The 16,074-nt window shown below is 44.0% G+C and overlaps 1 protein-coding gene across 1 annotated transcript in view; it reads right to left on the bottom strand.

The window, feature by feature from the left end:
- LOC133555832 (myosin heavy chain, fast skeletal muscle-like) overlaps positions 1–13,282 on the bottom strand; it is an 81,884-nt gene extending 68,602 nt beyond the window's left edge. Inside the window, exons 1-8 of the mRNA XM_061905241.1 lie at positions 13,215–13,282; positions 12,858–12,901; positions 9,762–9,984; positions 7,216–7,359; positions 6,988–7,144; positions 6,874–6,901; positions 2,235–2,346; positions 2,073–2,165 (exon numbers count right to left, since the gene is read on the bottom strand). Coding sequence (XP_061761225.1) covers positions 2,073–2,165; positions 2,235–2,346; positions 6,874–6,901; positions 6,988–7,144; positions 7,216–7,359; positions 9,762–9,965 — 738 coding nt within the window. The 5' untranslated portion in view covers positions 9,966–9,984; positions 12,858–12,901; positions 13,215–13,282. The remainder of the gene's footprint in view (positions 1–2,072; positions 2,166–2,234; positions 2,347–6,873; positions 6,902–6,987; positions 7,145–7,215; positions 7,360–9,761; positions 9,985–12,857; positions 12,902–13,214) is intronic.
- Positions 13,283–16,074: the final 2,792 nt, after the last annotated feature.

The raw sequence follows: 16,074 nt of genomic DNA, 5'->3' as shown, positions 1-16,074 counted from the left end.
GTTGGACTCCGCCAAGGCTGTCCTTTGTCACCGATTCTGTTCATAACTTTTATGGACAGAATTTCTAGGCGCAGTCAAGGCGTTGAGGGGTTCCGGTTTGGTAACCGCAGGATTAGGTCTCTGCTTTTTGCAGATGATGTGGTCCTGATGGCTTCATCTGACCGGGATCTTCAGCTCTCGCTGGATCGGTTCGCAGCCGAGTGTGAAGCGACCGGAATGAGAATCAGCACCTCCAAGTCCGAGTCCATGGTTCTCGCCCGGAAAAGGGTGGAGTGCCATCTCCGGGTTGGGGAGGAGACCCTGCCCCAAGTGGAGGAGTTCAAGTACCTAGGAGTCTTGTTCACGAGTGGGGGAAGAGTGGATCGTGAGATCGACAGGCGGATCGGTGCGGCGTCTTCAGTAATGCGGACGTTGTACCGATCCGTTGTGGTGAGGAAGGAGCTGAGCCGGAAGGCAAAGCTCTCAATTTACCGGTCGATCTACGTTCCCATCCTCACCTATGGTCATGAGCTTTGGGTCATGACCGAAAGGATAAGATCACGGGTACAAGCGGCCGAAATGAGTTTGGGTCTCTCCCTTAGAGATAGGGTGAGAAGCTCTGCCATCCGGGAGGAACTCAAAGTAAAGCCGCTGCTCCTTCACATCGAGAGGAGCCAGATGAGGTGGTTCGGGCATCTGTTCAGGATGCCACCCGAACGCCTCCCTAGGGAGGTGTTTAGGGCACGTCCAACCGGTAGGAGGCCACGGGGAAGACCCAGGACACGTTGGGAAGACTATGTCTCCCGGCTGGCCTGGGAACGCCTCGGGATGCCCCGGGAAGAGCTAGACGAAGTGGCTGGAGAGAGGGAAGTCTGGGTTTTCCTGCTTAGGCTGCTGCCCCCGCGACCCGACCTCGGATAAGCGGAAGATGATGGATGGATGGATGGATGGATGATGCCTTATTTGGCATGGCCTCATTATAACCCTCTAACCCTGGCCCCAACCCTAACCAAATAACTAAATTAAGTATTTGTTACTTAGAATATGTTCCCCTAGTGTCCAAAAACCTCTGAATTAAGTCTTTGTTACTCAGAATATGTCCTCCATAGAACTTGAATACACCTCACGGTGATGCTTGGACACGTCATCAGTGATAAACCCGGGGTCATAGGGTGTTTCGAGTCTTTAATCATCAGACTCCCTCGCCCGGGCGACCCAGCCGGGGGTGATCAGACCCCGGACTGTGTCCAAGTAGCGCACCACGGATCCCCCTTACGGATCCACAACCACAGGGAGGCTTGTTCTGCGGCCTCAAGGATGTTCTTGGTGGCTTTTTCTATTGCTAACGATGGACTCTGATGCGTCATCTATGTTGCTGCTCCTCGATCTTAGCGCTGCTTTCGATACCGTCGATCATAATATTTTATTAGAATGTATCAAAATACGAATTGGTATGTCAGACTTAGCCCTGTCTTGATTTAACTCTTATCTTGCTGATAGGATGCAGTGTGTCTCCCATAACAATGTGACCTCGGACTACGTTAAGGTAACGTGTGGAGTTCCCCAGGGTTTGGTCCTTGGCCCTGCACTCTTCAGCATCTACATGCTGCCGCTAGGTGACATCATACGCAAATACGGTATTAGCTTTCACTGCTATGCTGATGACACCCAACTCTACATGCCCCTAAAGCTGACCAACACGCCGGACTGTAGTCAGCTGGAGGCGTGTCTTAATGAAATTAAACAATGGATGTCCGTTAACTTTTTGCAACTCAACGCCAAAAAAACTGAAATGCTGATTATCGGTCCTGCTAGACACCGACCTCTATTTAATAATACAACTCTAACATTTGACAACCAAACAATTAAACAAGGCGACACGGTAAAGAATCTGGGTATTATCTTCGACCCAACTCTCTCCTTTGAGTCACACATTAAAAGCGTTACTAAAACGGCCTTCTTTCATCTCCTGTTGGCCTAGCCCTCCATTGTATTGATTTAACTCCTCAACATATTGACAGATTTTAAAAAGTGTTTATTTTTAACATACCGGTATATAAATGAGGAAATCTTGAAATAATTGAATTACTTACAAAACGGGATGAGTTGTCATTTCTCACAGTCTTGGCATTACCATAAGCCTCCAGCAGGGGGTTGGCTGCAACAATTTGGTCCTCAAGGGAGCCCTGAAAAAGGACATTTAAAATACATTACTAACTTCTTTCAGGTTTTTTTTTTCCGGCGACTGATTCTACCTGCATTTTGCCGGGTGTTGCATCAACCTTCTTGGATCCAATAGCTGCAATTGTTGCAAAGTACTGGATGACACGCTTGGTGTTGACAGTCTTTCCCGCGCCGGATTCTCCACTGATTTAGATGAAACAAAAAACCATACCTTACATATGAGTTAAGAAATTGTGTTAGATGTAAATATAAACAGACTACAATTATTTGCATATAATTTTCAACCCATATTCAGTTGAATATGCTACAAAGACAACATATTTGATGTTCAAACTAATAAACTTTATATTTTTTTGCAAATAATAATCTACTTAGAATTTCTTGGCTGCAACACGTGCCAAAGTAGTTGGGAAAGGGCATGTTCACCACTGTGTTACATCACCTTTTCTTTTAACAACACTCAATAAACGTTTGGGAACTGAGGAAACTAATTGTTGAAGCTTTGAAAGTGGAATTCTTTCCCATTCTTGTTTTATGTAGAGCTTCAGTCCTTCAACAGTCTTCGCTGTCGTATTTTACGCTTCATAATGCACCACACATTTTCCACGGGAGACAGGTCTGGACTGCAGGCGGGCCAGGAAAGTACCCGCACTCTTTTTTTTTTACGAAGCCACGCTGTTGCAACACGTGGCTTGGCATTTTCTTGCTGAAATAAGCAGGGGCGTCCATGATAATGTTGCTTGGATGACAACATATGTTGCTCCAAAATTTGTATGGACCATTCAGCATTAATGGTGCCTTCGGATGGTTATTTTCCTCTTTGTTCCGGAGGACACCACGTCCACAGTTTCCGAATCAAATTTGAAATGTGGATTCGTCAGACCACAGAACACTTTTCCACTTTGCATCAGTCCATCTTAGACGTTCTCGGGCTTAGCGAAGCCGGCGGCGTTTCTGGATGTTGTTGATAAATGGGTTTGGCTTTGTATAGTAGAGTTTTAACTTGCTTTTACAGATGTAGCGACTAACTGTAGTTACTGACAGTGGTTTTATGAAGTGTTCCTGAGCCCATATGGTGATATCCTTTACACGCCGATGTTGGTTTTTGATGCAGTACCGCCTGAGGGATCAAAGGTCCGTAATATCATCGCTTACGTGCAGTGACTTCGCCAGATTCTCTGAACCTTTTGATGATGATTTTACGGAAAGTAGATGGTAAAATCCCTAAATTCCTTGCAATAGCTCGTTGAGAAATGTTGTTCTAAAACTGTTCGATAATTTGCTTACAAAGTTGTGACCCCCACCCCGTCCTTGTTTGTGAATTACTTAGCATTTCATGGAAGCTGCTTTTATACCCAATCATGGCACCCATCTGTTCCCAATTAGCCTGCACACCTGTGGGATGTTCCAAATAAGCGTTTGATGAGCATTCCTCAACTTTAGCAGTATTTACTGCCACCTTTCCCAACTTCCTTGTCACGTGTTGCTGGCATGGAATTCTAAAGTTAATGATTATTTGCAAAAAAATAAATGTTTATCAGTTTGAACATCAAATATGTTGTCTTTGGGCATATTTAACTGAGAATGGGTTGAAAATAATTTGCAAATAATTGTATTCTGTTTATATTAACAGCCGTCAGAAAAATTCTGTGTAAATTATCAATAAAACCATTGTGTTTCTGACAAGAAGAAAAAAGGCTGGAGCTTTCCAAGAAGAATGCCGGACTTCCAGGTGGACAGATGCAGAATCTGCCCAACTTCCAGAGGAACTCTTTGAAGTATTTTTACGAACCCGCTTTGATCTATTTTATGGGACTTTCTTTGATCTTTTCGGGAACCGAAGACAATTCTGGTCACGATCCACTTCCTTGAGGAAGCAGCGGTGGGAAGGAGGGTGGGTGAAAACCAAATAAAGAACCAGGAGAACGATCTTGGGGCAGAGCATGGTGCAGGACTGTACAGGGTGTACAGTGGCCATGCCTCTCCTCGGATCCGAGTATAAATTTAATTCTGTCTCTGTTGATTCTTTGCCTTTTTGTCTTGTTTAATAGATGTCATCAGTGTTTGAACTTCCATCCATCCATCCATCATCTTCCGCTTATCCGAGGTCGGGTCGCGGGGGAAACAGCCTAAGCAGGGAAACCCAGACTTCCCTCTCCCCAGCAACTTCGTCTAGCTCTTCCCGGGGGATCCCGAGGCGTTCCCAGGCCAGCCGGGAGACATAGTCTTCCAACGTGTCCTGGGTCTTCCCCGTGGCCTCCTACCGGTTGGACGTGCCCTAAACACCTCCCTAGGGAGGCGTTCGGTGGCATCCTGACTAGATGCCCGAACCACCTCATCTGGCTCCTCTCGATGTGGAGGAGCAGCGGCTTTACTTTGAGTCCCTCCCGGATGGCAGAGCTTCTCACCCTATCTCTAAGGGAGAGACCCAAACTCATTTAGGCCGCTTGTACCCGTGATCTTATCCTTTCGGTCATGACCCAAAGCTCATGACCATAGGTGAGGATGGGAACGTAAATCGACCGGTAAATTGAGAGCTTTGCCTTCCGGCTCAGCTCCTTCTTCACCACAACGGATCGGTACAACGTCCACATTACTGAAGACGCCGCACCGATCCGCTTGTCGATCTCACGATCCACTCTTCCCTCACTCGTGAACAAGACTCCTAGGTACTTGAACTCCTCCACTTGGGGCAGGGTCTCCTCCTCAACCCGGAGATGGCATTCCACCCTTTTCCAGGCGAGAACCATGGACTCGGACTTGGAGGTGCTGATTCTCATTGCGGTCGCTTCACACTCGGCTGCGAACCGATCCAGCGAGAGCTGAAGATCCCGGTCAGATGAAGCCATCAGGACCACATCATCTGCAAAAAGCAGAGACCTAATCCTGCGGTCACCAAACTGGAACCCTCAACGCCTTGACTGCGCCTAGAAATTCTGTCCATAAAAGTTATGAACAGAATCGGTGACAAAGGACAGCCTTGGCGGAGTCCAACCCTCACTGGAAATGTGTTCGACTTACTGCCAGCAAAGCGGACCAAGCTCTGGCACTGATCATACAGGGAGCGGACCGCCACAATAAGACAGTCCGATACCCCATACTCTCTGAGCACTCCCCACAGGACTTCCCGAGGGACACGGTCGAATGCCTTCTCCAAGTCCACAAGCACATGTAGACTGGTTGGGCAAACTCCCATGCACCCTCAAGAACCCTGCCCAGAGTATAGAGCTGGTCCACAGTTCCACGACCAGGACGAAAACCACACTGTTCCTCCTGAATCCGAGGTTCGACTATCCGACGTAGCCTCCTCTCCAGTACACCTGAATAAACTTTACCGGGAAGGCTGAGGAGTGTGATCCCACGATAGTTGGAACACACCCTCCGGTCCCCCTTCTTAAAGAGAGGAACCACCACCCCGGTCTGCCAATCCAGAGGTACCGCCCCCGATGTCCACGCGATGCTGCAAAGTCTTGTCAACCAAGACAGCCCCACAGCATCCAGAGCCTTAAGGAACTCCGGGCGGATCTCGTCCACCCCTGGGGCCTTGCCACCGAGGAGCTTTTTAACTACCTCAGCGACCTCAGCCCCAGAAATAGGAGAGTCCACCACAGATTCCCCAGGCACTGCTTCCTCATAGGAAGACGTGTTGGTGGGATTGAGGAGGTCTTCGAAGTATTCCTTCCACCTATCCACAACATCCGCAGTCGAGGTCAGCAGAACACCATCCGGACCATACACGGTGTTGATAGTGCACTGCTTCCCCTTCCTGAGGCGGCGGACGGTGGTCCAGAATCTCTTCGAAGCCGTCCGGAAGTCGTTTTCCATGGCTTCCCCGAACTCTTCCCATGTCCGAGTTTTTGCCTTTGCGACTGCTGAAGCTGCACACCGCTTGGCCTGTCGGTACCTGTCCACTGCCTCCGGAGTCCTATGAGCCAAAAGGACCCGATAGGACTCCTTCTTCAGCTTGACGGCATCCCTCACCGCTGGTGTCCACCAAGGGGTTTTAGGATTGCCGCCCCGACAGGCACCAACTACCTTGTGGCCACAGCTCCGATCTGCCGCCTCGACAATAGAGGTGCGGAACATGGTCCACTCGGACTCAATGTCCAGCACCTCCCTCGTGACATGTTCAAAGTTCTTCCGGAGGTGGGAATTGAAACTTTGTCTGACAGGAGACTCTGCCAGACGTTCCCAGCAGACCCTCACAATGCGTTTGGGCCTCCCAGGTCTGTCCGGCATCCTCCCCCACCATCGCAGTCAACTCACCACCAGGTGGTGATCGGTAGAAAGCTCCGCTTTTCACCCGAGTGTCCAAAACATGAGGCGGCAAATCCGATGACACAACTACAAAGTCGATAATGGAACTGCGGCCTAGGGTGTCCTGGTGCCAAGTGCACATATGGACACCCTTATGTTTGAACATGGTGTTTGTTATCGACAAACTGTGACGAGCACAAAAGTCCAATAACAAAACACCACTAGGGTTCATATCCGGGCGGCCATTCTTCCCAATCACGCCTCTCCAGGTTTCACTGTCGTTGCCAACGTGAGCGTTGAAGTCTCCCAGTAGGACAAGGGAATCACCCGGGGGAGCCCTTTCCAGTACTCCCTCGAGTGTTCCCAAAAAGGGTGGGTACTCTGAACTGCTGTTTGGTGTTTGAACTTGTACTTTACTAAATAATTGAACCTAATATTATATACTATACTCACGTAATAAGGACAGACTGGTTCTCACGATCTGTAATATGAACACAAATAGACACACATTCCGTTTTTAGCATTCCTGTAATACGTTATTGACTATCTCTTGTTTCTCAGTCTTACCAGTGAGCATGGCCTGATAGGCATTGTCAGAGATGGAGAAGATGTGGGGCGGTGCCTCAATCCTCTTTTTTCCTCGGTATGCTTCTACGCACACCGTGTCGTACACAGGAAGCCACTTATAGGGATTCACGACCACGCAGAACAACCCAGAGTAGGTCTGGAACCGCAGACGAGAAGTTAGCATGTGATAAGTATGTAAATTAAGGGTTGTACCGAATGAAAACTCACATAGATCATCCATGATGAATAACGCTCTTTGAGGTTATACAAGACACAAGGCTCGTTGAGGTGGGTCATCATGGCCATGTCCTCGATTTTGTCGAACTTGGGAGGATTTCTGGGGAGGATGTCAGTCTCCTTGACAGTGACAGTCTGAAATTATACATTTGTTTTTTTTACTCCACAGGCATATCTAATTTTTGTTACCAATGAATATGCACTAAATACATTTTCTACAAAATGAAAGAAACACACTGCAAAAACTGAAATCCATCCATCCATCCATCAATCCATCTTCTTCCGCTTATCCGAGGTCAGGTCGCGGGGGCAGCAGCCTAAGCAGGGAAGCCCAGACTTCCCTCTCCCCAGCCACTTCGTCTAGCTCTTCCCGGGGGATCCCGAGGCGTTCCCAGGCCAGCCGGGAGACATAGTCTTCCCAACGTGTCCTGGGTCTTCCCCGAGGCCTCCTACCGGTTGGACGTGCCCTAAACACCTCCCTCGGGAGGCGTTCGGGTGGCATCCTGACCAGATGCCCGAACCACCTCATCTGGCTCCTCTCGATGTGAAGGAGCAGCGGCTTTACTTTGAGTTCCTCCCGGATGGCAGAGCTTCTCACCCTATCTCTAAGGGAGAGACCCAAACTCATTTGGGCCGCTTGTACCCGTGATCTTATCCTTCCGGTCATGACCCAAAGCTCATGACCATAGGTGAGGATGGGAACGTAGATCGACCGGTAAATTGAGAGCTTTGCCTTCCGGCTCAGCTCCTTCTTCACCACAACGGATCGGTACGACGTCCGCATTACTGAAGACGCCGCACCGATCCGCCTGTCGATCTCACGATCCACTCTTCCCCCACTCGTGAACAAGACTCCTAGGTACTTGAACTCCTCCACTTGGGGCAGGGTCTCCTCCCCAACCCAAACTGAAATCTAAGTAAAATTAAATCTCGCAAATAAGGGTGATATTTGCTGCTTTTCTGTCTGATAAGATCATTTTTCTCACTAATGTGATAGCAAAATTGCTTGTACTCGTTTTAATAGATGATGTTCTTTGAACTGGGTACCAAAAGTTGTTTATTGGGCTCAGGAATGTGGAATTGTGGACCAGCTCTATACTCTGGGCAGGGTTCTTGAGGGTGCATGGGAGTTTGCCCAACCAGTCTACATGTGCTTTGTGGACTTGGAGAAGGCATTCGACCGTGTCCCTCGGGAAGTCCTGTGGGGAGTGCTCAGAGAGTATGGGGTACCGGACTGTCTTATTGTGGCGGTCCGCTCCCTGTATGATCAGTGCCAGAGCTTGGTCCGCATTGCCGGCAGTAAGTCGGACACGTTTCCAGTGAGGGTTGGACTCCGCCAAGGCTGTCCTTTGTCACCGATTCTGTTCATAACTTTTATGGACAGAATTTCTAGGCGCAGCCAAGGCGTTGAAGGGATCCGGTTTGGTGGCCACGGGATTAGGTCTCTGCTTTTTGCAGATGATGTAGTCCTGATGGCTTCATCTGGCCGGGATCTTCAGCTCTCACTGGATCGGTTCGCAGCCGAGTGTGAAGCGACCGGAATGAGAATCAGCACCTCCAAGTCCGAGTCCATGGTTCTCGGCTGGAAAAGGGTGGAGTGCCATCTCCGGGTTGGGGAGGAGACCCTGCCCCAAGTGGAGGAGTTCAAGTACCTAGGAGTCTTGTTCACGAGTGGGGGAAGAGTGGATCGTGAGATCGACAGGCGGATCGGTGCGGCGTCTTCAGTAATGCGGACATTGTATTGATCCGTTGTGAAGAAGGAGCTGAGCCGGAAGGCAAAGCTCTCAATTTACCGGTCGATCTACGTTCCCATCCTCACCTATGGTCATGAGCTTTGGGTCATGACCGAAAGGATAAGATCACGGGTACAAGCGGGCGAAATGAGTTTAGGTCTCTCCCTTAGAGATAGGGTGAGAAGCTCTGCCATCCGGGAGGAACTCAAAGTAAAGCCGCTGCTCCTTCACATCAAGAGGAGCCAGATGAGGTGGTTCGGGCATCTGGTCAGGATGCCACCCGAACGCCTCCCTAGGGAGGTGTTTAGGGCACGTCCAACCGGTAGGAGGCCACGGAGAAGACCCAGGACACGTTGGGAAGACTATGTCTCCCGGCTGGCCTGGGAACGCCTCGGGATCCCCCGGGAAGAGCTAGACGAAGTGGCTGGGGAGAGGGAAGTCTGGGTTTCCCTGCTTAGGCTGTTGCCCCCGCGACCCGACCTCGGATAAGCGGAAGAAGATGGATGGATGGATATTAGTGAGAATATACTTATTTGAAGGTATTTTTGGATATATTGAGGTTAGCTAATTTGACTTGTTTTGGAAAGTCTTGCCAAGCCAAATTTTCTTGTTCTATCGGCAGATAATTCTGCTTAGCTCAAATAAAATACCCCTAATTTCGTTTTTTTTTCTTGTTTTTGAACATTGACTTTTCGCAGTGCATGAGCATCATGGTATGATGTCAACATTTGACATCTGACATTCAATCTAACTAGAAAGTTGTTAGAAAACAGTATTAGTGCAGCCGTCGTACAAATTCCTTACCTTTGCACCGTCTGTTTCAACAGTGGCTTTACCACCTTCCCTCTTTGTGAGTTTACACTTAAGGTACATCTCAGCGGGGTCAACCACGAAGAAGGCGGTTTTCGCATCAAATGGAGCAGCCTGCGCCTCAATCCGTTCCCTCTCCGGTTTCCGCAGGTAAGTGGCTGCGGCGCCATACTGCGCCATCTCGGCATCGGTGCTCATTATGACACTTTAATGGAGGCTAAAACATGACATCATCAGCAAGTTTGGTTTTGTCTCCTTACACTTACTATATGTTAATTCAGGGGTCACCAACTTTTTTGACAGCAAAAGCTACGTCTTGGGTACTGATTAATGCGAAGGGCTACCAGTTAGAGCAGGGGTGCCCATTACGTCGATCGCGAGCTACCAGTCGACCGCGGCGGGTGTGTCAGTCGATCTCCAGCCAGGCTTTAAAAAAAAAATAGACCTGAAAATGAGTGATCATCAATCTTCACCAAGACGTCACTTAAATGACATTCACGGTACCGGAGGGTCTTGTGAGATGACGCTGGCTGCTGCAAGATCATTATTATGAAAATATGACCGAGAGGAAGGCGAGAAACACTTTTTATTTCAACAGACTCTCGCGCCGTACCTTCCGTCAAAACTCTAAAGGCCGACTGCACATTTCCTATCTTCACAATAAAAGCCCTGCTTCATGCTGCCTGCGCTAACTAAATACAGAGTCTGGGAAAACTGTATTTAGTTAGCGCAGGCAGCATGAAGCAGGGCTTTTATTGTGAAGATAGGAAATGTGCAGTCGGCCTTTAGAGTTTTGACGGAAGGGACGGCGCGAAAGTCTGTTGAAATAAAAAGTGTTTCTCGCCTTCCTCTCTGTCATTTTTTCATAATAATGAACTGGCAGCAGCCAGCGTCATCTCACAAGACCCTCGGGTGCCGTGAATGTCAATCAAGCAAGCTACGGAATTTGCCGCCAATGTTTTTCTTGTAAAGTGTATGGAAGCTGGATGAATTAGATGCCAAAAAACCAACCACTTTCATGTGGTATTGTACAGAAAGTACAACTTTTTTTCTCCTCCATTTGAAAATGTGGGCGTTATCATCATTACTGTCTGATTCCAATCAATGCAAGTCATCAGAATCAGGTAATACACCAACTTATATTCTTGTCTTTGTGAAAGAAAGGCATCTATATGTGTTACACATGCTTGTATTATCATGAAACACATTTAACTTGTTTACAAAAATGTCTCTTTCATAAATAAATAAATATAAATGATATATATAAATGAGGTAGATCCCCTCGAGTTGGTCAATTGAAAAGTAGCTCGCCTGCAGAAAAAGTGTGGGCACCCCTGAGTTAGATACACACTTAAATAAATTGCCAGAATTTATTTAATTCCGGGGGGTACTAGGATGACAGGGGATGCAAAACAATAACAGTTTTTGTAACATGGTCACTACTGCCTACTTTGTCTTGTTATATTCTTATTTTACTGTTATCATTTTATTCCCATTGTTGCTTTTTATTTTTTATTCTTATTGTAATATTTCTCAATTTTTTTTCCATTTAAACCCCCATTATTTACTTTAAATTTTTTTAATTTTGTTTATTAAATTGATCTCAACTCTGTACACTGCTGCTGGAATTTTAATTTTCCTGAAGGAATCAATAAAGTACTATCTATCCATCTATCTATCTATCTATCTATCTATCTATCTATCTATTTATCTAGAAATAGCCAATTTCCTCAATTTACCTTAAATATATATATATATATATAAATTTCTGTCTGTCATTCAGTCGTACATTTTTTTTTTCCTATTACGGAAGGTTTTTGTAGAGAATAAATGATGAAAAAAAACACTTAATTAAATGGTTTAAAAGAGGAGAAAAGACGAAAAAAATTAAAATTAAATTTTGCAACATAGTTTATCTTCAATTTCGACTCTTTAAAATTCAAAATTCAACCGAAAAAAATGAAGAGAAAAACTAGCTAATTTGAATCTTTTTGAAAAAATTAAAAAAAAATGTATGGAATATCATCAGTAATTTTTCCTGATTAAGATTAATTTTAGAATTTTTATGACATGTTTTAAATAGGTTAAAATCCAATCTGCACTTTGTTAGAATATATAACAAATTGGACCAAGCTATATTTCTAACAAAGACAAATCATTATTTCTTCTAGATTTTCCCAAACAAATTTTTTTAAAAGAAATTCAAAACACTTTGAAATAAGATTTTAATTTGATTCTACAGATTTTCTAGATTTACCAGATTAATTTTTTTGAATTTTAATCATAATAAATTTGAAGAAACATTTCACAAATATTCTTCGTCGAAAAAACAGAAGCTAAAATGAAGGATTAAATTAAAAGGTATTTATTATATTTTACAATGGAAAAAAAAATACATTGATTTAAATTGTCAGGAAAAGAAAAAGGAGGAATTTAAAAGTGCAGATTGGTTAAAATCCTATCTGCACTTTGTTAGAATATATAACAAATTGGACCAAGCTATATTTCTAACAAAGACAAATCATTATTTCTTCTAGATTTTCCCGAACAGATTTTTATAAAAGAAATTCAAAACACTTTGAAATAAGATTTAAATTTGATTCTACAGATTTTCTAGATTTGCCTGAATATTTTTTTTAAATTTTAATCATAATAAGTTTGAAGAAACATTTCACAAATATTCTTCGTCGAAATAATTAAAATAAAAGCTATTTATTATATTTTACAATGAAAAAAAAAATACTTGAACATTGATTTAAATTGTCAGGAAAGAAGAAAAAGCAATTTGAAAGGTAAAAAGTGTTTAGTATGTGTTTAAAAATCCTAAAATCATTTTTAAGGTTGAATTTTTTCTCTGAAATTGTCTTTCTGAAAGTTATGAGATGCAAAGTACAAAAAAAACAATAATGAAGAATTAATTTAAAATGTATTTATTATTCTTTACAATAAAAAAAAATAGATGCAGCTCACTGGTAAGTGCTGCTATTTGAGCTATTTTTAGAACAGGCCAGCGGGCGACTTATCCGGTCCTTACGGGCCACCTGGTGCCCGCGGGCCCCGCGTTGGTGACCCCGGTGTTAATTAATTTACCTCTGTCCTTGAAATGAAATGATGTCCAACGGAGTCTTGTGACGCTTTGAAAATGAAGAGAAAATTTTAGTAATTAGGTCCCAGAATCTTAGTAAACAGGTTCCAGAAAAATCCGTGAAGGCTATGCACATTTAACTTTTGAATATTAACTACAGTCAGCTGAATCTACCACGTTAAATTGTGTCATATCTCTTTATCTTCCAGAAAATCAGCGTCCTCTGCAGTGGACATTTGTAAAAATGTATAACAGGGTTTTAAAATGTGTAATTCAGGCAAAAGAAATACAGCACAAATACAAAGGATTTATACGTAAAGGTGTATAAAAAACAAGAGGAATTCTGATGTCAACACACTCACCTGTGTGGTAAAAGCCTACCAGGTCATGCCAAGGTCTAAGGCTGCCTCCTTTATAGAGGATTGGAGTGCCTGGTCAGCACTGGTCTTGCACTTAACTTGGTCATGTCCTCTGATTTGCCTGTTGCCTATTTATGTGACTCATGCATTTGTAATTAGAATTTAGGAACTGTAGTATGAAGTTACACCATCTGCTTTGATGCTACTGAGCCCAAATGTGACAAACTTACCCTACAACACTGCATTTTATTCAAGTAAAAAAATATGCATGTGTAAATTGTTTTATTACATCTTAAAAACAAGTATTTCACAAAATTTTGTGTATTTAAAATGCTCACATAAATTCTTAAAATTGAATTTATAGAACTATGAGCTATGTTGGGGTATAACAAACAGAGGTGGCTACTTTTACTCCGTTACATCTACTTGAGAAACTTTTGGGATAAATTCTACTTCTAAGAGTAGTTTTAATGCAACATACTTTTACTTTTACTGAGTATATTTATAGAGAAGAAACGCTACTTTTACTCCGCTCCATTAATCTACTTTCAGCTCGCTACTCGCTACCGATTTTTACCGATCTGTTAATGCACGCTTTGTTTGTTTTGGTTTGTCAGACAGACCTTCAAAGTAGGATCTATCACATGCCTGCATTTCACCAATCAAATACAGTCACTGGTGACGTTTGACTACGTTTCACCAATCAAATACAGTCACTGGTGACATTCGACTCCGTTTCACCAATCAAATGCAGTCACTGGTGACGTTTGACTCCGTTTCACCAATCAAATGCAGTCGCTGGTGACGTTTGACTCCGTTTTACCAATCCAATACAGTCACTGGTGACGTTTGACTCCATTTGACCAATCAAATGCAGTCACTGGTGACGTTTGACTCCGTTTCACCAATCAAATACAGTCACTGGGGACGTTTGACTCCGTTTCGCCAATCCAATACAGTCACTGGTGACATTTGACTCCGTTCCACCAATCAAATACAGTCACTGGGGACGTTTGACTCCGTTTCGCCAATCCAATACAGTCACTGGTGACGTTTGACTCCGTTTCACCAATCAAATACAGTCACTGGGGACGTTTGACTCCGTTTCGCCAATCCAATACAGTCACTGGTGACATTTGACTCCGTTTCACCAATCAAATACAGTCACTGGGGACGTTTGACTCCGTTTCGCCAATCCAATACAGTCACTGGTGACATTTGACTCCGTTTCACCAATCAAATACAGTCACTGGTGACGTTTGACTCCGTTTCACCAATCAAATGCAGTCACTGGTGACGTTTGACTCTATTTCACCAATCAAATGCAGTCACTGGTGACGTTTGACTACGTTTCACCAATCAAATACAGTCACTGGTGACATTCGACTCCGTTTCACCAATCAAATACAGTCACTGGTGACATTTGACTCCGTTTCACCAATTAAATGCAGTCACTGGTGACGTTTGACTCCCTTTCACCAATCAAATGCAGTCACTGGTGACGTTTGACTCCGTTTTAACAATCCAATACAGTCACTGGTGACGTTTGACTCCATTAGACCAATCAAATGCAGTCACTGGTGACGTTTGACTCCGTTTCACCAATCAAATACAGTCACTGGGGACGTTTGACTCCGTTTCGCCAATCCAATTCAGTCAATGGTGACGTTTGACTCCATTTCACCAATCAAATACAGTCACTGGTGACGTTTGACTCCGTTTCCCCAATCAAATGCAGTCACTGGTGACGTTTGACTCCGTTTCACCAATCAAATGGAGTCGTTGGTGACGTTTGACTCTAAAATAGAATGCAAAATATATATATATATATATATATATATAAAATAAACAAAATGCAAAGCCCTAGGCTCACTCAATCTCAGTAAATAACTTAAATTTGGAACACAGCATCATCGTTTTCACAGCTTTTTGGTTGTTTAAGGTAGAGTGTTTTAATGTAGAGTTCTAAATCTTTTTTTAAAGGCACAAAAAACAGGTCGGGCATTTAGAAACTTACATTTATGAATATAAAACTTAGCCAATAGTATCATGAGTTTGCAAAGGTAAAATTCATTTTCACATTTTTTTTCAATACAGTGTAAAACCAAATATATATTACTTAATATATATTATTGTTTTAGTTGCTTAAGATATATTCCTGGCTCTGAATTTGTTCATTGCTATTTTTACGTTTTTGTGCAGTACTTGTTGCCGTCATCATTAAACAAACAGGTTGCTCATCAGTTACTCAGTACTTTAGAAGTTTTTTCACAACATACTTTTTACTTTTACTCAAGTAAATATTTGGGTGACTACTCCTTACTTTTACTCGAGTAATACATCTCTAAAGTAACAGTACTCTTACTTGAGTACAATTTCTGGCTACTCTACCCACCTCTGATCACAAATGAATACATTATAGACATGAGGTCAATAGAGTGAGTTTATTCAAACAGCCAGTTGCATATAAAACATGAAAGAAGTGATGAAAAGTATGCAATATATAAAATGTCAAATACAGAGCAAGAAGAAATACACTTTGTGTGTACTGGACAGGTATGCATAAATATAATGTAATATTCAAAAGACGTAGGGTTGGACTCCGCCAAGGCTGCCCTTTGTCATAACTTTTATGGACGGAATTTCTAGGCGCAGTCAAGGCGTTGAAGGGATCTGGTTTGGTGGCTGCAGGATTAGGTCTCTGCTTTTTGCATATGATGTGGTCCTGATGGCTTCATCTGGCCAGGATCTCCAGCTCTCACTGGATCGGTGTGAAGCGACTGGGATGAGAATCAGCACCTCCAAGTCCGAGTCCATGGTCCTCGCCTGGAAAATGGTGGAGTGCCATCTCCGGGTTGGGGAG

Source organism: Nerophis ophidion, linkage group LG07, assembly GCF_033978795.1.
Source record: "Nerophis ophidion isolate RoL-2023_Sa linkage group LG07, RoL_Noph_v1.0, whole genome shotgun sequence".
NCBI classification, from domain to species: Eukaryota; Metazoa; Chordata; class Actinopteri; order Syngnathiformes; family Syngnathidae; genus Nerophis; species Nerophis ophidion.
This window is presented reverse-complemented; position numbering and strand designations above follow the sequence as displayed.